Source organism: Triticum urartu, chromosome 2A (assembly GCF_056163025.1).
Source record: "Triticum urartu cultivar PI428250 chromosome 2A, HENAU_Tu73, whole genome shotgun sequence".
Classification (NCBI taxonomy): Eukaryota; Viridiplantae; Streptophyta; class Magnoliopsida; order Poales; family Poaceae; genus Triticum; species Triticum urartu.
Window position 1 is genome coordinate 26,260,248 of NC_141874.1, and position 21,013 is coordinate 26,281,260.

At 43.5% G+C, this 21,013-nt stretch overlaps 2 protein-coding genes and 1 long non-coding RNA gene across 3 annotated transcripts; 2 read left to right on the plus strand and 1 right to left on the minus strand.

The window, feature by feature from the left end:
- Positions 1–2,668: 2,668 nt before the first annotated feature.
- On the plus strand, positions 2,669–6,037 carry LOC125553005 (putative inorganic phosphate transporter 1-4). Its single transcript, XM_087542852.1, has 2 exons — positions 2,669–2,732; positions 3,307–6,037. Exon 2 carries the CDS (start codon positions 3,369–3,371, stop codon positions 4,968–4,970), a length of 1,602 nt encoding a protein of 533 aa, XP_087398978.1. The 5' UTR covers positions 2,669–2,732; positions 3,307–3,368; the 3' UTR covers positions 4,971–6,037.
- Positions 6,038–6,312: 275 nt separating this feature from the next.
- Positions 6,313–9,610, plus strand: LOC147983123 (uncharacterized). Its single transcript, XR_015615572.1, has 4 exons — positions 6,313–6,539; positions 7,337–7,380; positions 7,590–7,692; positions 9,403–9,610. It is a non-coding gene; the product is annotated as an uncharacterized LOC147983123 (long non-coding RNA).
- Positions 9,611–16,036: 6,426 nt separating this feature from the next.
- Positions 16,037–17,733, minus strand: LOC125527725 (putative inorganic phosphate transporter 1-13). Its single transcript, XM_048692241.1, has 2 exons — positions 17,230–17,733; positions 16,037–17,101 (listed from the first exon to the last, which is right to left on the minus strand). Exons 1-2 carry the CDS (start codon positions 17,731–17,733, stop codon positions 16,037–16,039), a joined length of 1,569 nt encoding a protein of 522 aa, XP_048548198.1.
- Positions 17,734–21,013: the final 3,280 nt, after the last annotated feature.

The window sequence follows — 21,013 nt, forward strand, 5'->3', positions numbered from 1 at the left end:
GGATCACCGGCTTTCCTCCCCGTCAAGCCAGAGCCGAAGGACACGCCGCTCCGGCGCCGCACCCGCGGCGGCGCCCTCGTCATCAACGAGGGCTCCCGCCCCTCCCCGCGCCCCCTCCGCCTGGTTCGGCCGAAGACCGAGCAGGGGCTGCTCCCGGTGAAGCCGGAGCATGCGGACATGGTGGCCCCCAACGACGAGGCCGCCCTCAAGTGGGCGAAGGAGGACTACGTCCGCGGGCAGGTGCTCCGCCAGCGCCGGGCATACGCCGAGCTCTAGGCCCGGCGCCGCGGGCGCGAGGTGGGCGGCGTCATCGTCCTCGACAGCGACGAGGAGGACGAGGCCGGGTCGTCCAGCGCCCAACCTCGCGTCGGCAACCCTGGCCAGGGGTGTAGCAGGGATGGCGGCGGTTCCGGCAGGGCGCGCGACGACGACGACGACGACTACACCCGCTTCTACAGGATTCTCGGCATGTAGTTGGCGAGTGGTGGACGCGGACGCAGTTCCTAGGCGTAGTTTACGTGTACTTTGCATGTTTTTTTGTACAAATTTCAATGAAATTTCGCCGAGTTTCCAAAAAATTGTATAAAATAGCGTCGAGCCCGCGGCGACCTGTGAGCCGACGACTGGGAGCGGAGTCGCCACCATGCGCCAATCTAGCGCCGGTTCGCCCCCAGACGGCTCTTTTTCGACGCCCTGGGGGCCGAACGGCTAGAGATGCTCTTATATGATACTCCCTCCATCCACGTACATAGGGCCCAATACTTCTTTCTAGGTAGCCTTTAACCAATGGTACTACTATTATTAATATATGAGATGTATGATACAAAAATTATATGATCACAAACTCCTTTCACATACGAATTCGAGAGTATGCTTTTTATGACATGCATGTCATATAATATTGTGGATGGAGGGAGTATACCGGATGGTACAACAATGTAACATGCCAAAGTGAATGCATGAAAAAAATAATGAAAAATATGCAAAATAGATGTGCCACAGAAATGAAATTGTATAAAAAAATTATGAAAATAACACGTTTAGAACTCGGCCCAACCATGGAAGATAATTTAACAAAATGATATGGAAACTTATTTCAAGACTCCAAAATGATATGAACACAGCCCTACCTTGTCCTAAGGGGTCATCCGTCAATGGATATATTCGCTCTTTTGACCAAAATCACCATATTAACGGTTATTATGCCGATCGAGCCAATATGGCAACTTTGTTAAGTTGCTTTTAGGTTGCACACTTGCAAAAAAACATGCAATTGCATGCGTCCAGCTCATGTACTGGAGGCGGTATTTTTTGAAGAAACGCAAACGTACTAGGAACCTTAACACCAGCGTAAGCAAGAAGACACTGAGCAACAAAACGTGAACAAATATACTCCGGCTAGTCACTGTCCCAGAAGTAAGAACAAACAGGCCAGAGGATGACTTTCGAGACTGACGACTTTGACTCTTCGATTCCATGTCAATCTGGCAGGGAATATGCCTCCCGGAGCCCAGAAAATGCCTTTTTCTCAGCTGATAGTTTAGTATCTAGTCAAGTCTTTGCTTCTACTATGCGTCCATGCATGACTCACACACATTGACCATTTTAGTGAAGTTTCCAGACCACAACCACATAAAGTTTGAAGGTGGATGATCTGCCTTGTGAACAACATACCGACAGTATTTGTGGCTGTATTTGTTTTTTAGCACAAGGCACATTAATTAAGACAACCTGACAATTGGCAGATTAATTACAAAAAACTGGGCTAAAACCAATACAACCACGAAAACCGTGAAGGAACACGGAAAGCTCGGGCACAGCTCGTCGACCTAGCACACGAGAGATATACCATGCATGCCGTTGATGAGATGATGGCCGAGGTAGCAGACAATCATCTCGTAAGTCACTCCTCCCTGAGCAAGCGACATTGCCACTAGCAACCACCCCCTCACGACAATAGCCGCGCGAAGCCAAACTAAGAACAGCCAAATAACTGGCCCAGACACATCGAGGACGAGGGGCAACTCTGACTTCAATGACGAGCCTCACAGGAGAAAGTTGCAAACCTTGCGCTAGAGATCGTTGAGCACCGAAACACCCTTTCACAAGGAAGCGCCGCCGCTGTGCCGCCCCGCGGCACCCGCAAGATCCCCGAATTCACCACCACACACCACCATCGCTGCCACATATGAGCGTATCCGGGACTACCATGCAAATATAATTTAGTAAAATTAGTATACGTAGGTGTAGCAAAACTCGATGTCATTGTGTGATGCGCATGGGTAGTACGTGTTGTGTGCAGCAAATGAAACGGTGAGGGTGTGAATATTCGTGGTCCACGTGCACGGAGGTTTGTTGGCGGAAATGGTGATCCGCGTGCCAATCCTAGTCAATTAGCAGGTGAGACAAGGAACCGAGACAGCGTTAGCAAGCAGAGGCAAAGCTGCTATTTGGTGCATCGCTGGTCCCTTGACAGAGAATTTTATTTTCTTTACGGTTAGCTAGGACTTCACTCAAGTTGAGGTATAGTTTCTCAAGTCTCAGCAGCAAATTAAACTGAGACACGTGGAATATCCATCGAAGAATACACACGTTTCAAAACGAGGAAGATGCACCCTCCTGGCCTGTATATATATGCCACCCAAGCGCTTCTCTCGCCGATTGATGTATTCAGTTCTTCAGTGTTTGCTACTGCCTAGGAAACAAAGGTCAGGGAAACCGGGTAGCATCAGGTATGTAGCTATTTATTGGCTTTTGCTGTCTTTTTTCGTTATTATGTTTCCATTTTCTGCTCCATATATGCATGCATGATCCTCACATACTACTGGTTTTCCATCAACCCAACTCAAATATTGGTCTGAATTTTAGTTCGAATTTTCTTGCCAAAAACGACCCAGATATATTATGAAGTTCATCAAAACTACAAAGCACCAAAAAACACAATAAGAATTGCGACTACGGCATGACCCCTTTCATCATAATAACAAGCCGCCGGCGTTTGCTGTCACTGAGGCAGACCATGTCGATAACAGCCGAGAAATTTTCGTGCATGCGCCCTCCTAAGCACGAGCGCCATGAAAGCTGGAGGCATGTTCGGCTTATCGTTTAGCTTAACAGTTTTGATGTAAACATGCATGGCAAGTTCTTCTAAACTGTTTTGTTCGAATCACTTTATCGTAGATGTTTGGTCCACGTAGAGGTCGTTCGAGAAGTTCGATCAACGTTAACGAGTGTGTCATTGTCCAGAACTCCAGATGCTTATGTGATAACCTTCGAAAATCGAGTGATCTGACATTGACATCTCAGGTAGTCACGAGCCTACACGTACATACGTGCCTCGGGCCTTTGACAAGCACGAGCCACACGCCATGGCTCGAGAGCTCAAGGTGCTCGGCGCATTGGACGCCGCCAAGACGCAGTGGTACCACTTCACCGACGCCTACGACCTCTTCTCCATCTCCCTCGTCACCAAGCTCCTGGGCCGCATCTACTACTTCGACCCGAGCTCAGCCGCGCCGGGCTCGCTCCCGCCCAACGTCTCCGCCGCCGTCAACGGCGTCGCCTTCTGTGGCACTCTCGCCGGGCAGCTCTTCTTCGGCTGGCTCGGCGACAAGATGGGCCGGAAGAAGGTCTACGGCATGACGCTCATGATCATGGTGCTCTGCTGCATCGCCTCCGGCCTCTCCTTCGGGTCCAGCGCCCACGGCGTCATGGCCACCCTCTGCTTCTTCCGCTTCTGGCTCGGCTTCGGCATCGGCGGCGACTACCCGCTCTCCGCCACCATCATGTCTGAGTACGCCAACAAGCGCACCCGTGGTGCCTTCATCGCCGCCGTATTCGCCATGCAGGGGTTCGGCAACCTCACCGGCGGCGTCGTTGCGATCATCGTCTCGGCTGCATTCAAGGAGCGGTTCGACGCGCCCGCGTACAGGGACGACCGGGCCGGCTCCACCGTGCCGCAGGCCGACTACGTGTGGCGCATCGTCCTCATGTTCGGCGCCGTCCCGGCGCTCCTCACCTACTACTGGCGCATGAAGATGCCCGAGACGGCGCGCTACACCGCGCTCGTGGCCAAGAACGCAAAGCTGGCCACGTCCGACATGGCGCGGGTGCTCAACGTGGAACTCGTCTCCGACGAGGCGGAGCAGCCAGTGCCCGTCGGACACGGTGACCGCGAGCAGTTCGGGCTCTTCTCCAGGGAGTTCGCTCGGCGCCACGGCCGGCACCTGCTGGGCACGACGGTGTGCTGGTTCGTCCTCGACATCGCCTTCTACTCGCAGAACCTGTTCCAGAAGGACATCTACACGGCGGTGGAGTGGCTGCCCAGGGCGGACACCATGAACGCGCTGCAGGAGATGTTCAAGATCTCGCGCGCGCAGACGCTGGTCGCGCTGTGCGGCACCATCCCAGGGTACTGGTTCACGGTGTTCCTCATCGACGTCGTCGGCCGCTTCGCCATCCAGCTCGGCGGCTTCTTCTTCATGACGGCGTTCATGCTGGGGCTCGCCGTGCCGTACCACCACTGGACGACCCCCGGGAACCATGTGGGCTTCGTCGTCATGTTCTCGCTCACCTTCTTCTTCGCCAACTTCGGGCCCAACTCCACCACCTTCATCGTGCCGGCAGAGATCTTCCCGGCACGGCTGCGGTCGACGTGCCACGGCATCTCGGCGGCTGCCGGGAAGGCGGGCGCCATTGTGGGGTCGTTCGGATTCCTGTATGCTGCCCAGAGCACTGATTCCACGAAGACGGACGCCGGGTACCCGCCTGGCATCGGCGTCCGTAACTCGTTGTTCGTGCTCGCCGGGTGCAACGTGGTCGGGTGTCTGTTCACGTTCCTCGTGCCGGAGCCCAACGGGAAGTCGCTGGAGGAGCTCTCCGGCGAGAACGAGGAGGATGACATGCCCGAAGACACGCCATCTGCAGCAGCCCGGGAAGAGAGGAGCACGCCGGCACCCGCGGCTTCATAGATGGCTTGATAGAAGTTACAATAATGGAATATGTATACGTTACCACTGCTAATAGGTGTACTCTTCGGAGTCAATTACACTGGTGGTGCCGGCGTGTAAAATAATAGGTGTACCTTCGTTTTATTTTATTTACTTTGCATACTAGATGATACTCCGCACGTTGCTGCGGGCACTTAGTTAACGTTAAGGATTTTTTTATAAATGAAAGAACGAAATGCCAAACTGGTATTGAGAATTCGAGAACAACAATGTGACAAAAGAGTAAGTATGCATAGGCAGTAGAGTAGGTTTTCGTAAACAATGAATAGGGTGTATTGCAAGTAGATAAGTACATGATATTTATACATTTATAAAGATAAAAGCTAAAACAGATGTACACCTTTCTTCCTTCGATAGACTGTGAGAGATTTCCAATTTTCATATGAAATAAGAGTGCTAGATTGTCGGTTTTATAAAATTTTGATTTGATATTAGCCAGTCAAGTAAGCGTTTTTTTGGGTGTGAATTGATCAACGGAAGATTGAACCGATGAATGATGCAAATAGCTGTTTTAAATTGAATACGCTAGCAGTAGCAGGCAACCTTATATGAAGATAAAAGGGGGGTTCTCTAAGGTGAGTAACTAACATAATGTGACAAAACTGAAAAAGGGGTCACCCTTAGTGGATGCCAGAACGCATCTTCTGATTAGTACAATGGTTCTTCTCCTACATGAAAGGATTAACTGACAGGTGATTTAGTATCATATCTACTCAAATGAAATTGCTTTGTCCGACCGAGTCCGTGTGAACCTATATTAAGATTAAACTTTGAGAACATTCCATGTCTATAAATAAACCTCAAGAACAAATAATATTATCATAATGAAATATGGTGCTGGAGGAGTACAAAATTGTTACTATTGAAAATCAGCGACGGTGCAGAGAACATGATATATTATATTTCAAACGGGATGCTGCAACCACATACATACCAGAAGAATCAAATTAAGAATCCTCCATGGCTGCGACAAAGTTGAAAGTAAAAGAGATGAAGTAAGGAGACACCATCCACCAAGAAAGTTCCAAACCTGAAATGAATGATGTCTATTAGAATGGCCACGCATGTTAATAAATCAACGGATTTGTTATTTTACAGCTGAGTGTTTTGCAATCCATCATCATTCGAATTGTTGTCCGTCCGTTTTTGCGCGGAGATTCGCGCTGGTTTTGTTTTCTGTCCGGGTTTGTTTCCAGGTCCGTTTTTTTTTTACCGGGCGCGGTTTTCTGTCTGCCCGTTATCGCTGGCCCGTCTCTGTTCGGTTTTTGTCTCGCTTGAATTTGGGAGACTATCTTTTCCCGTTTCCCCACTCTGGACGCTCTATTTCGATAAGCTCGAGGGCGAGCTCGAGCGGCGCAGCATAGCAGCATAGCAGGCTATTCTCCCCGTCCATGGCGATTCTCGCCGCTCGATTTTGATTTCTTTTCCCTTTCTATTTGATCTCCAGTGTCGCGGTTGGTTGCTCCTCTCTCCCGCTCTCTTCCGCTCTCTGCCCGTGTGCTTTTTGCTTGCGTCTGGTTCCAGATCTAGGTGAGTTCATGTCGTCCCTGTCGTCGTGCCCCTATCGTCTCGCGCACTGTTCTAGTTGTAGACGCATGATGTTGTTGACTCCCTGCTGGAGGTCGAGATGCCTGATTTGTCTGTGCCGTGCTTGTAGTTGTAGATGCATGATTTTTGTTGACTCCTTGCCGAAGCTGGAGATGCGTGATTTGTATGTCTTCCCGAGCACCTGTTTTGTAGTTGGAGATGCATAATAGATGCATGATTTTATGGTTGACCCCCTGCTAAAGGTGGAGGTGTGTGATTTGTGCGCCTCCCCGCGCCGCTAATATAGTTGTAGATGCCGTGGTTGTTTTCATGTCTCCTGTCCTCGGGTTGTTGCAGTTTGGGGGATTGTGTAGATGTGACCCCCCTGTAGGTGCGTGATTCCAGGGATTTTTGTGTTCTGGTCTATTATGTCCCGATGATTGCTGCTGTATGCAGCTGTGTAGCTTGCTTTTGTGCCTATACAGAGTTAGGTTTTTCTCATGCTGATGTGTAATTGACCTCAGATGTTTTGTATGATGTTTTGAGTTCAAGCAAGCATGTATTTTTTTTAGTTTAATTTCAGTGTAATTTGTGCCAACACATTCAGTGTAATTTTCTGAAGGAAGTTGGGGGATTTATGTACATGCCCCCCCTTCATGTATAGCACTTTTCAGTGTATTCTAGCCAATTTTTACAGTGTAATCCTAGCGTAATTTGTACCAAGTTTACAGTGTATTTTGTCCTGCATTTACAGTGCAATGTACCCAATGTTTACTGTGTAGTTTGTCCCAAATTTACAGTGTAATTTGTTCATCAAGGAATTCATCGTCTCCATCTTGTCCAAGTGAGTCTTCTTGTTCTTTTCTTTCTCCTTCATTGCTATGACCCGCGCTTGAGTTTGTTTTAGCTGCCGCTTTACTGGGGTCAACATCTTGAGGGTCCTGCAACTTTTAGGGATTTGTTTTCAGTTACTTTCTTCTGAAAATGTTCTGCCCTTCATTTATGTTCATTGTTTTGTATTTTCTGAATTTTTGTGGTGTGAACCTATTGCAGATTCATGTTATAGAACAGGTTTGTGTCCCAGGGATTGGATTCTCCTCCCCCATCTTCGCTTGCTGGTATTTCCTGATGCAATTCTGCCTCCAGTGTCTACTAAGTAAGTTTATTGATTGTTAGTGTGTTTTCCTTCGGCATTTTCTTGTAATAGTTATTCAGCTGCTGTTTTGCTTACATTGTCATCTCTTGTTGTGATGAAACTGTCATCTGATTTGCTCCTGGAGTTTTCGTAGATAGTTTCGGTAATGTTCGTAGATACCTCTCCTGAATCCTGAATGTACCTGCAAGGTTCATCATAAGTTCTTTTTTTAGACACCTGATATTTTTTTGATTTTTGGGATTTTTACCTTGTGTAGTTGGAGTGAAGGAGCACAGTGAAATAAAATGTTTCCTGCATCATAATATTGTTAGCTTTTTACCCTTTTATGTATTTTAAATATATTCCCAAAGTTCTAGCAATTGCATCGCACATTTAGTATGAGTTCTTCCTGTGATAATCTTAGTAGATCCTTTTCAGTTACTACGCTCATCATGCTCCTCTCCTATGACATTTGGAAAGTAGAATGTCAGTGTTAACATAATCATGAGCAGCAAAACGTTTAGTAATAGATGAAAGTTTTTTTTTGAAATACTTCTTTCTATTGGGAGAGGGGCAGGAGATAGTCCCTGTATTTTTTTAGGGGTTTTGCACTGCAATTTACTAGGTAACTACAGTGTAAAAACCCTTTAGTTTTGCACTGGATTTTTACATGTTTAATTTCACAGTGGAATTTCTAGGGGTTTTACAGTGGAAAATTTCCAGGTAGGTACAATGTGATTTTCATTTTTTTTACAATGTAAGTCTGCATTTACAGTTTAATTTACTATGTGATTTACACTGTAAGTACATCATTTGTCTTCGCTGCATTTTTTTACTCTGTAAAGTGTTCTTTCAATGTAATTACACCATTTTCTTTACTCTGGAATTTACGGGAAATCTACACTTGAAATTTCTAGGTACAAGACTAGTTACACGGGGATTTACACTGTAATTTTCTAGGATTTTACACTAGATTTACACTGGATTTACATGGGGATTTTTTATGATGTCTATGATGTACACTCTAACTACATCTTTTGTCTACATGCTTACACTGGAATTTATGGGGATTTTACAGTGTACTTTTCAATGTAATTCCATCATTTCTTTACTTTGGAATTTATGGGAATTTTACACTGGAATTTTCTAGGTGCAAGACTAGTTTACATGGGGATTTACACGCTAATTTTCTGGGATTTACGTTGGAAGTTTGACTAGTTTACATGGGGATTTACACTGTAATTTTCTGGGATTTTACACTGGAATTTTTGACTAGTTCACATGGGGATTTACACTATAATTTTCTGGGATTTTACACTGGAATTTTTGACTAGTTTACATGGGGATTACACTGGAAATTTTACACTGTAATTTTCTGGGTTTTACACTGGAAATTGACTGGGTTTACATGGGGATTTACACTGTAAAATTCTAGGATTTACACTGGAAATTGACTAGTTTACATGGGGATTTACACTGGAAATTGACACTGTAATTTCTGATGTTCATCTTTTCTGATGTCTATGATTTACACTGTAATTATTTGTGTACTTACAATGTAATTGCATCGTTTGTCTACATGCTTACACTGGAATTTATGGGGAATTTACAGTGTAAACTGTTAGGAAAGACTAGTTACATGGGGGTTTACACTGCAATTTTCTGGTTTTTTACACTATGGATTTTTCTGGGATGTTTTCTGATGTTGATCTATCTGTTTTGTACATGCAGGAAACTCCTTCAGTTTTTTGTTCTTGCAAGAGGTGAAGAGAGATGATGGATGAGGGAGTTGCTGTTCGACTGTTTTTGCTGTGTGGCCCCTGAATCAGGAGGGGGTTTGTTTGTCCAGGACGAACCGGGTCGGATGTTTATCCGACCCGTTTAGTGATTTTACTGCTAATAAATGTGTACTGTGTTGATTGGTCAGGAAATTTGACTGTTTTCGGATTGAAAAACAGTCAAATGTCAAATAGACAGTCCCACTAAATCAAAGCTGAAACTCAATTAGTATCTAACAGAAACAGTAGTGCAAAAGAATCATCAAAAGAGATAAACACTGCCAGACCACATGACCAGTTGTTTAATTCTAAAACGGAACTGCTAATTATGCAGTCAAGGGAAAATATACAAATAAGATTAATGGAATCCAATTTAGTTAATCTAATAAAAATGGTTTAGCTATAATAAAGTTATCATCGAGCAATCAACTTGTTCTGAGTGATTGAGGCGTGGACATGTAGCTCAAAGAAACCAACTTTGGCAAGAAAAAGCACCAATGTTAACCGATTCAATCCAGCAGCACCAACCTGAGCATGCATGCGAGGCTGGTACTCATAGGAAGCATCAGATAGGATTAATGGGAGTACCTGAGCCTGGGCACCCGCAAGGAGTTGAACTGCTCCAGCGTTTGGGGCTGTCGCGGGCGTACATCAGCACAATCTTTTCCACCATCTGGCATTCAGTAAGCAGCTCGGACGTCCGCCGGCGCTGAAAAACTCAAAAGCGAAGCGCCGAAGCTGTAACAAAATTCTTATGTTGAAACACAATCCAACAAAAAGAAGAACGCCAAGATCGGTGTGGTTGGGAAATCTGGACCTGGTGGTGGTGTCGACGGCGCTGACCACTGAGGCCGCTGCGGGCACGACGTGTGGGCGACAAGGCGCGGATGGCGATAAGGCCGGAGTTGCCGGTATTGGGGTCCCAGGGCACCACCACCCGCAGTGCTTCGCTAATGCTCTGGAGGTTGGTGTTGACGCCTCCTCCAAATTCTCTTTGTTCAACACGTTGCTGGTAAATTCATGAAGCGGTACCAACGACAGATGACAATAGAGGCTTCAAGGAAAAATCTGACATCTTGAAAAGCAACTTGTTTTTTCGATGGAAGAAGATGAGGAAACAATCAGAAATCTGTTTCTCTTTCACAGGAAAAAAATAATGGAGGAGATGAAGATGATAAAGATTTGGTGGAGAAGAAGAATGAAGTGGTGGTAATAAATAGATGGGGGCGTGAGCAGGTGAGACCCGTCCTGATGGATGACACATGGCATTCACAAATCACAAAGCATCTAATCTCCCCCCCCCCTATTTTAAATGAGGGGTGGGGATACTTTGTGATTTGTGAATGCCACGTGTCATTTATCAGTATGGGTCTCACATGAGACCTAGTCTTATAGAATTCTTTTCCGGGGACGATCCATGGTACTAATCGTCTAGAGAGAAAACGCCCGGGTGGAGAGTAAATAAAGAGACGAGCGAGTTGTCGGTGTGGTCCATGTGGAGAATGATTTTTCTCAAAAAGAAAATGTGGAGAATAATGACGTGGCGCCATGCTGATGTGGATAGTGTGCATGTTGAAAGAATGTAAGATTACATTTGTCTTAAGTCAAATTCATAGAGTTTGACTATGGACTGCAGTATGGAACCGACCGTTCGATTTAGAAGCTAGCCACGCTGGCGGATCCAGGAATTTACTAATGTCGAACGAACGAACATGATTTTGCTTCGTGTCCTCATACGTCCACCAACTTGCCCTTCTCTCCCCTTCCCACACCCACCCTGCTCTATCCCCAACTCCTCCAGATGCGCCGCCCCTGTCGTCGTCGCCGTAGACAGAGTGATGATTGATACGTCTCCAAGGATGACAGCCGGCGCGAGTGCTATGAGCAGATCCACGATTGTTCTTGTGGTGTTTCTGGAAGCAGTTTTGGGAAACTTCTATGGACCAGTTTGGACTGTTTTAGAATCCCTAGCCCTATTTTTTCTTTTTTGCGTGTGTTTCTTGTATAAGTTTCATCTCTTTTTTAGTTTTTTCTTTCTGTTTTATTGGGTCATTTTTTTCTATTGTTTTCCTTTTCCCTTTTTCTAAATTTTCAAATAAATGCACACTTTTTGCAAATACATGTTGAACATTTCTCATGTACACACTGAATATTTTTCTGAAATTTACATTGGAAATTTTCTGAATCCATGGTGAGCATTTTTTAACACACATGGAAATTATTTCATAAATGTCATGCACATTGTTTTAAAACATGCAAAACCTTTGTTAAAGAAGAACATTTCTTAAATGTATCAAACATTTTTTGATTGGTACTAAACCTTTTTTCAAAATTACACAGATATTAATTTACAATGTATAATTTTATTCTTTAAATGTCACAAACATATTTACGAAATACGTAATTTTTTAAATGGCACCATTTTTTAATTAAAAAAATTATTTTCAAAATTTACATGAGCATTATTTTACATGGTACACGTACCTTTTAAACATATTTTGGAAACGCTTCAACATTTTTAAATGAAAAGAGTAATTCTCGCTACCAGTTTTCTACTACATGTTAATTTTTCGAATGCACTACGAACGCTTTTGAAATATAAGTCAATTAATTTTAGAATGTATTTATTTACGATATTTGCAAATATAAAAAGGCAAATAGAAAACCAAAAAGAGATAACGATAGAAGCACGAAAAACAAAATGAAACAACGGACGCAACAAACGATATATGCCGCCCTTGAATGAAAACTTTCCCCCCACGTATAGCCATTGGGCTTTCCCCCACGTATAGCCATTGGGCTGGCCCAGTTTCGTCTGTTTTTTTTCGTCTGATCTTGTTTCGATCGAGAAAATCAATGGCTGGATTTCCTCTTGTTTCTTTGTTCTTTGTTCTGTTTTGTTTTTACACCGGTTTTCTTTTGTTTCTTCAACCGGTTTTCTTTGTTTTTTAACCGGTTTTATTTGTTTCTTTCTTGGTTTTCATGGGTTTTCTTTTCTTTCTTTTTTCATTCATTTTTTTTCGTCATTTCTTGACCCCCCCCCTTTCATTTCTCTGTTTCCTTTTCTTCTTTTCACCAGTTTTTTCTTTTTTTTTTCTTGTTTTCCTTTTCTTTTCTGTTCAGTTTTCTTTTGTTTCTTCAACGGGTTTTCTTTTTTTGTTTTCTTTGTTTTCCAACCAGTTTTCTTTGTTTCTTTCTTGGTTTTCATGGGTTTTTTCTTTTTATTTTTTCATTCAGTTTTTTTCGTCATTTCTTGACCCCCCCCCCCCTTGATTTCTCTGCTTCCTTTTCTTTTTTCACCAGGTTTTCTTCGTTTTCTTGTTTTCCTTTTCTTTTCTGTTCAGTTTTCTTTTGTTTTTTCCCAGGTTTTTCTTTTTTACTTTGTCATAATTCTTGTTTCTTCATTTTTCCCGTTTTCTTTGTATTCTTTATGTATCTTTTCTGGTTTTCAGCATTTTTTGTTTTTGATCAATACATGTAAAAACAAGCTGTACAGACTTTACATTTTCAGCGTTCACATGAAACAGTTTTTAGATACATGTTATACATTTCTCATATACATGAAGTACAGATTTTTGCTTAAAAAATATGTCATGAACACTTATTGAAATACATGGTCAACATTCTTTCCAATACATGCTGAACATTTTTTCTATGGTAATATAGATTTCCTGAAACTGCACAGAAATTTTCTATATAGATTATTAACAATTTTTTTTTCCAAACATGTGTTTTTGATGCCCACTCTTTTCATGCACATTTATACATTTTTATTATACAACAGGAAATATGTTTTTGTGCACTTTTAACATTCTCCAAATACATGATTAAAATTTTATATAACTTTTACTTTTTTATGTCTACATTTTATTAAAAATTGTACATTTTTTGTGCACCACGAATATATTTTTAAAATATATTTTGAGTTACCAAATACATGGTTAGGATTTTTAAAAATATATATTTTTTATGTCTACTTTTTCCATACAGGTTGTGCATTTTTATGTATACTATAGGTACATTTTTTATAGACACATTTAACATTTTGTAAATACATGATTAACTTTTTTTCCATATATAAGTTTCGATATCTATTTTTTTCATACACATTGTACTTTTTTTAATACACTAGGAGCATTTTTAATAGATATTTAACAGTTTTAAATACATTATCAACACTTTTTCATACACATTATATTTGTTTCATATGTATTTTTCATATATATGACACACATTTTTTCTATACGTATTTTACATTTTCAAATGATTCATTACCATTTTTCATATACTTGATTAAAAAAATTCAAATGCTTGATTCACGTTTTCTAAATACGTGATCAACTTTTTTCATATAAATTGTATATTTTTTGCATACATGTTTTCATATACATGAGAAACAATTTTTATACACATTTAATACTTTTCAAATTCTTGATTAATATTTTTCAAATGTTTTATGTAAATTTATTTTGTAATATATACTTAGAATATTTGGAAGTATATCAAAAGTAAAGAAAAGCAAAAAACGGAAACAGAAAGTAAAAAGAAAAGAATAAAGATAAGGCTGCTAGAACATAGCCACGCCCGACGGCAGGGTTGCTAGTACCAATTAGGGTGAGAAGTGCACTTTCAATTTCGTGAACCATTGTGTCGCGTGGCGTATGAGTTGCTGTCGGTCTGCAGCGGGAAACCATAGTGGTCGTGAGAGGCGGTTGAGACTTGAGGGTCCTGTGATGATCTGCAGAATCGTGAACCCTTGTCTTTCCACCTGGTTGGCGTTCTCCTTGAAACATTATATTTCCTTGATAGTAAATTATATTTCTTTGTAGCTTGTAAGCAAATAGGTCACCAATAAAAGACCAGGATAGTAATTCTTTTATCCAATTGAATTTCGTGTACCCCTAGAAAAGCCGATTTGCTGCAGATCGTTAAACCGGAAATACTAGCTCGACAGGAGCATTTCAAATACTCCAAGACTTTGGGTATGATAGTTGGTGACTTTGGTCTTTGGCAAGCATCATGACATCTCTAACCGATTCCCTATAGTTTAGAGGAGGATACGGCCGAGTATCCTTCAGTGGAGCATATTTTGCTTCTATAAAAACCGATCTCCTAAATTTAACAGATTACAGAAATTTCAACACATATTCGGTGCAACATTAGCAAGATTTGAATTTCATTCGTTGCAAACTTGATTCAAAATATTTTTCATAACTATTTCACATAAATATTAAACAAAATTTAGACCAAGATTGCATACAAACTAACTAACCTACTCATTATCAGTCTTGTTCTCGATCCTCTCCCACTTTGATTCGACAAGCCTTCATATGAGACATACATGTCCCGCGTCGCCGTCATGATTGTAAGGGAAGCTGATGACCTCCGTTATACCGACCACGTACAGCCGACATTCTGCCTTGACTCATTCCGGGTGGGGACGACGGAGCTCCGCCATGTAGGTCTCGCCGGCTTGCTCTGCCTTGAGGCACTTGTGCGCCTCCCGGTCTTCCCGCATCTCCCGTGTCGTGGCCACCCAGGGGGTCGACCGGCTTCAACTACGGCTATCCATGGGCAAGTTGTACCAGGTGGCGGTGCCATGGAGGCAGACTGACATGATGTTGTATTCGTGCGCCGCCAGGACCGCAGAGTGGAAGGAGTCAGTCCACTCCCTTTACTGGTGTCACGGTCAGTGATCTCCGCTACACACGTTCTCCACCGGCGCTGCCACACGCCTATGTATTTTGACTGTGGCGGCGGCGATGGTAGGTTGCGGATGCGCCGGCGCAGGAGGATGAAGCACCGGCGCGGGAGGAAGCGTTGACGTAGCGACGCTTGTGGTGTTGTTGATCCGCAGGCTGAGCACTGGTGATGGGTGCCGGTGTCTGCATCTGGCTATTATCACCGGCAAGCCTGCGGCACAGTGGATGTGGGCGAGGGTAGGGGCGTCCCGGCGTTGATTGGGCAGCGGGGGCGGTGGGAGGTGAGGCAAGTGGGGTGAGGAATTTTTACTCCCCATCCGCTCGGCCAAGTATATTTAAGAGCCGCGACTGGCTAGGAGTAATTTTTTTTCCTCCGTGAACGTTTTTTCAGGTTCTGTTAGTTCCCGGTTAGAGAAGGAAGAACCAGATTTATCCTCGTCTAAAGATTTTTTGGGATCAGTTAGAGATGCCTTTGTTCTTTTTCGAAAAGGAGGGTTACCCCCGGCCTCTGCACGAGATGCCCTTATACACCCCCTCCGCCCCTCATACACCCACTTATTATGTACGCTTGTGATATTGTAGGGACACATCAAGTGGTATCCACAGTAACATAGGGCATTATCGACCGCTCGCCCCACACCTTCGGATTCATCTGGTGTCGATATTTATGGCTATTACTTCTAGAAAAACCATAGGTTGTTCCCTGACATGAAAAAACGTTAATCCCCATTTTCAATTACTGATCTAAATTCCGATTTATATTCTATACAAATACACAATAATCAAGATAATTAAGATGATTATACACTTTCATGTACTATACCCAAGGCAACCTTTTGAGTAGAAGACACAATCTAGACCAATCAATCAAATCAAGAAGGCTAATTAAACAGGCACAACGTGTATGCCGTCAGCTGCATTGACTACTGCAGCTGCATCATCCAGAGGCTGACCTTCTTCTATCTCCCCAGTAATCTCCTCAAGAGATTTTCCCTTAGTTTCCGGCAGTAGAAGAGTGAACACAATGCCAACTAGATTGCAACCAACAAGGACAAACAACAAGGTCCTGAAACGGCACCTCAAGACGGAGAAGGCTAACACGCCGAAGATGGCACCGATCTTCCCGACCGCCCCCGATATGCCATGGCATGTGGAGCGCAACCGTGCCGGGAAGAGTTCCGCTGGAAAGATGAAAGTCGTAGTGTTTGGCCCAAAGTTCGCGAAGAAGAAGATCAAGCCATACATGACCGCGAATCCATATTTGTTGTGGTTGCATTCTTGCCATTTATAATAGGGGATGGCAAGACAGAGTTGAAAGACCGTCATCATGGTGAAGCCGAGCAATTGGATTTTCACGCGGCCTATGCGATCAATGAAGGCGACCGCGAAGAAGTATCCTGGCAATGTACACCCCGCTGCGATGGCCATGTGCACTGCAGTGATGTCGATTGTTCGCTGGAACGGATTGTCGGCTTTATGATAACTGGCCCCTTGACAACTATTAACCTTACAGACTTCGTCATCATGACCTTCAAGCAGCCCGACTGTAGTAAAGATGTTCTTCATACAGAGGTTGAGGGAGTAGAAGGTGACGTCAAGGATGAACCAGCAGACGGTGGTACCGAGGAGATGGAGCCCATGACGTTGGCGAAACTCCGAGGAGAAGAGGCCATACTGGTCGTGGCTACCGAGACTGTCTTCTTCTGGGGCGATGTGCATGCTAAGGACAGCGGACATGTCCGCTGCAGCCATATCTGCGTCCTTGGCTATGAGGGCCGTGTACCGTGCTGTCTCTGGCATCTTCATGCGCCAGTAGTAGGTGAGCAGTGCAGGAACGGCGCCAAATATGAGAACAATGCGCCAGACAAAATCTATATTGTCTGGCGATGATTTCTTGAAGGCTTGTGATGTGATCATGCCAACGAGCCCCGCCACAACATTTCCAAAACCCTGGAATTAGTTGGAAATAAAGTGTGCTTATATTACAATTGATACATATATAAATTAAAGCAGTCAGGGAGGAAATAATCGTCTTCCTTTGTCTAAAGAACTAGATAATCAAGCCATGTCATCCTTACTTGCATGGCGAACACGGCAGACATGAAGGCACCGCGGGTCCTCTTGTTAGCATACTCAGACATAATGGTGGCCGAGAGTGGGTAGTCGCCGCCAATGCTTACGCCGAGCCAGAAGCGGAAGAAGCAGAGCGTGGTCACGACGCTTTTGTAATTGCTCTTGCCGAAGGTGAAGCCGGAGGCGAGGGAGCAGAAGACCATGAGGAGTAGAGTGACGCCATAGATGCGCTTCCGGCCCATCTTGTCGCCAAGCCAACCGAAGACGAGCTGCCCAGGCACAGTGCCGCAGAGGGCGGCCGCGTTGATGTAGACGGAGATGTGGGTTGGTATCGGGCCGCCTGTGTAGTACCTTTGGCCGATGAGGTCGACGACGAGGGAGAGGGAGAAGAGGTCGTAGGCGTCGGTGAAGAAGCCCATGCCCGCGATCCCGATCGCCATGAAGTGGTACAACTGCGTCCTCGCCACGTCCAGTGCCTGCAGCACCCTCAGCTGCTGGTTGCGAGCCATGGTTCCTTGCTATTTGCCTGCTGTTTGTTGTTGTTGCAGTGATGATCCTGCAGACAGATATGTATATGTGCGTAGAGTGGCCCCTAGAGTCCCATATGAAATTGTACGTTGCTTTCACGCAGTTAAGGTTTTGTTCAAATATTATTATTGTTTTGTTACTAATAATTAGGCTTATTTTCCTAAGACAGTTCATTGTTGTCTCCTAAGGGACATATGTTGCCCTGCATGCGTTGTCAAGTTGTTAGAATATGATTGTGCACCAAGACACTAGCATACGGTTAACTGCAAAATCCGAGACCATGTTGGTTGTGTAGCCGCATCGTCCAGATGGCCACTAAGTTTAGAGGAATGAATATTTGAGAAAGGACCGAAATCTCCATGCGCTATGTGATGCAAACTCATGAAACACAAAATCTAAAAGAACTCATGAAACTGAAAGACTAATGGTGAATGTATTATTGACATTGTGGAAAAAAACATGTCACTGGAATACTATTTAACCTGTGGATCTACTGAAAATTACGTACTTGATCTTTATATATGTGAGCGACGAACTTGGCAGGAATCTGCCGCCGGTCTTCGTGCGTACGAACCACGAAGTCTAGCTTGGACGGCAGGAACCAACTAGTAATAATTATTATTTTTCTGTTCATCCATGCATCAAATGATTGGTGCGTCTCGAGAATATATTAGAGGGTGTGTGACACACTGACGCGACATGTTGAGATCACACGCGTCTTAGGGTATATCCACTGGAATCTGGTGCAGATTCCGCTTCTGTTAGACTGATATTACCTATGTAATTGACTGCAGCTTGCAAGCGATGGTGACTGCGGACCACGGAGACCAGCTGCGATCATAGAGGGAGCAGTAGTTTTAAAGTTAAAAGATGGTGTTTCTGTTGACAAAGGCGCTGCTGCTTGCCGGAGTAATGAATTTGCCAGTGCCAGGAGCAGGAGGTAGATGGTCGAGTCGATGGCATACGCCCAAGGACCAAGGACGCCGAAGAGTTTATTATTATTATTCATTTTAACCTGAAATATGCATAATAAGCCACATAAACTTTATAAACTAAAAAGGGGTCAATTTCAAATTGTGAAAACAGTTTACAAAAATCCCCTGATAAGTACTAGGTTTTCATCACGGATTACAGGTTGCACCACGCAGGTAGTTCAACATGCACCAGGCAGGGAGTACAAGTTACAGTGCGTGGGGATACACTACTCGTGGGAGTAACAAGTAATTTATCTTCTGAGTACAAGTATGTTATCTTTTAGAGTAAACGTATATTATTTCGGACTTAGGAGAGTACAAGTTTATTATAAATTGGGAATACAAGGTTCATTTGTAACATACCAACGTGGATTAAATTTCAAAGATATCGACCGGGGAATGCAATGATGAATACGGTTCATGATCTGGGTGATCGGCTTAAGAGTAATTTCATTTTAAAATCGGGTAAAAAAGGACTTACATGCAAACCCTTCCATCCTCATACGTGGAAACACCCATCAAATCTTTCTAGTGTCAAGAAGCGACATATATGTATCGCGTGACTTGTCACAACCAGAAGAATTTGGGAGTAACATTTGCAAGTGATACCCCTCGATTAGTGATTTGTGGGATGATTTTGAATGACATGTGACCCTGTTTGGCCTTGGTACTATTGATCCTAGCATCCGCTTCATTGCAATACTGAAAGGATCTTTGTACAATGCTCTTCCTCCTATTTGTACCCACCCAGTTTGCACCTTTTTCATTTCCGTTTTTAACTTCTTTTCTTTCCTTTATGTATATCTTTCTATTTTATTTCCTAGTTATGTTTGTTTTGGGTTTTCATCTGTCTTAATATATTTCAGTTTATTTTGTGTTTGCTCTTTTTTTATTGTAGTTTCTTATTAAGTTTGCAATAAAAAATGTTCAATATTTTTTGTATTAACCATTCTATATAAATTATTTAGATGATAATTTCGGATGTTATCATATAGATCTTTACATTCTTTTTGTGAAACATTTGCGTTTGGTTACATGAAAAATTCCAAAAATACACAAACATATTTCATGGATCTGGAACTGTTTTGTTTACTAACTATTTTATCTATTGAAACAAAATAAACAAGTCGAGTTATCAATTTTATATTCATGTATATTTTATTTGATATACATATTTTTTCCATAGATGATGGATTATTTAATAATATGCATACCAAACAGTTTTTTGTTAGTTCAAAAACCTAGAAGTCACATGAACATAGTTATTAACATATGTGGATATTTATGTGACATATAAAAAAGTCAAAAAGCATGAAATAGATTTCAAAACTATTTTGTATGAAATATTTGTGTAATAGGAGATTTTTTTAAAAAAAATCTTTACAAATTATATATTTCAATTGAAAATCTATATATCATAAATGCTATTTGCCTAGTTGCCCCCCCCCCCCCCATGGGCAGAGTGGCGTTTAGACCTGGCCATGGGCAGCCAGGCCGGACGGCCCGACCCGACCTGGCCCGAAAATCCTGGGTCGGGCTGAGCCCGAGCATGCCATCAGGCCGGGCTCGGGCCTGAAAATCAAGCCCGACGGGCAGATCAGGCCAGGCTCGGGCCTTTGAAAAATTGATTTTTAGTCATGGTCGGGCCAGGCCGAGCGGGTCATGTCGGGATTTTCTAGGTTCGGGCCGGGCTCGGGCCTGATTTAGTAAGCCCGGTGGTCAGGCCGGGCCGGGATCGGGCCTGGGTTTTTTGCATCGGGCTTTTTTTGGCATGGCCCGAAGCCCGACCCGGCCCGAAGCCCGGCCCGGCCCGAGATATGGCCAGGTATAGTGGCGTTCACTCCTGCTAAAGGCAGGTGCTAGGCACATGGCCGACCTGGTGACGACCGTGATGCCGAGGAAAATGGGTGGATCGGGAAGTCGACTTAGAGCAATTTTAGCCTATCCCTAAAAAATAAAGAAGTATCCGGTCGAATAAATTTAGTAAAATTTAGTGGAGTAAAAATACTTCACTAACTTTTTTTTCCCCGCAAAAAAAAAACTTTTGGCCGGACATAGCTGATCCCTTAGATATAACAAAGTATCCTTTGGTCATTTGCACTTCATTTTCGGCCACTGAAACAAATTTTATTGCTTCTTTATTTCATTGAAAGGCATTTTGATACATCAGAGTACATAATTCACTAGTTCTTCGGTACGAGAAAGAATCCAAAGAAACCAAGAACCACAATTAGACACTTTAATAGAAATTCAACTTTCATAATTTTCCCACTAGTTGGATTAATAT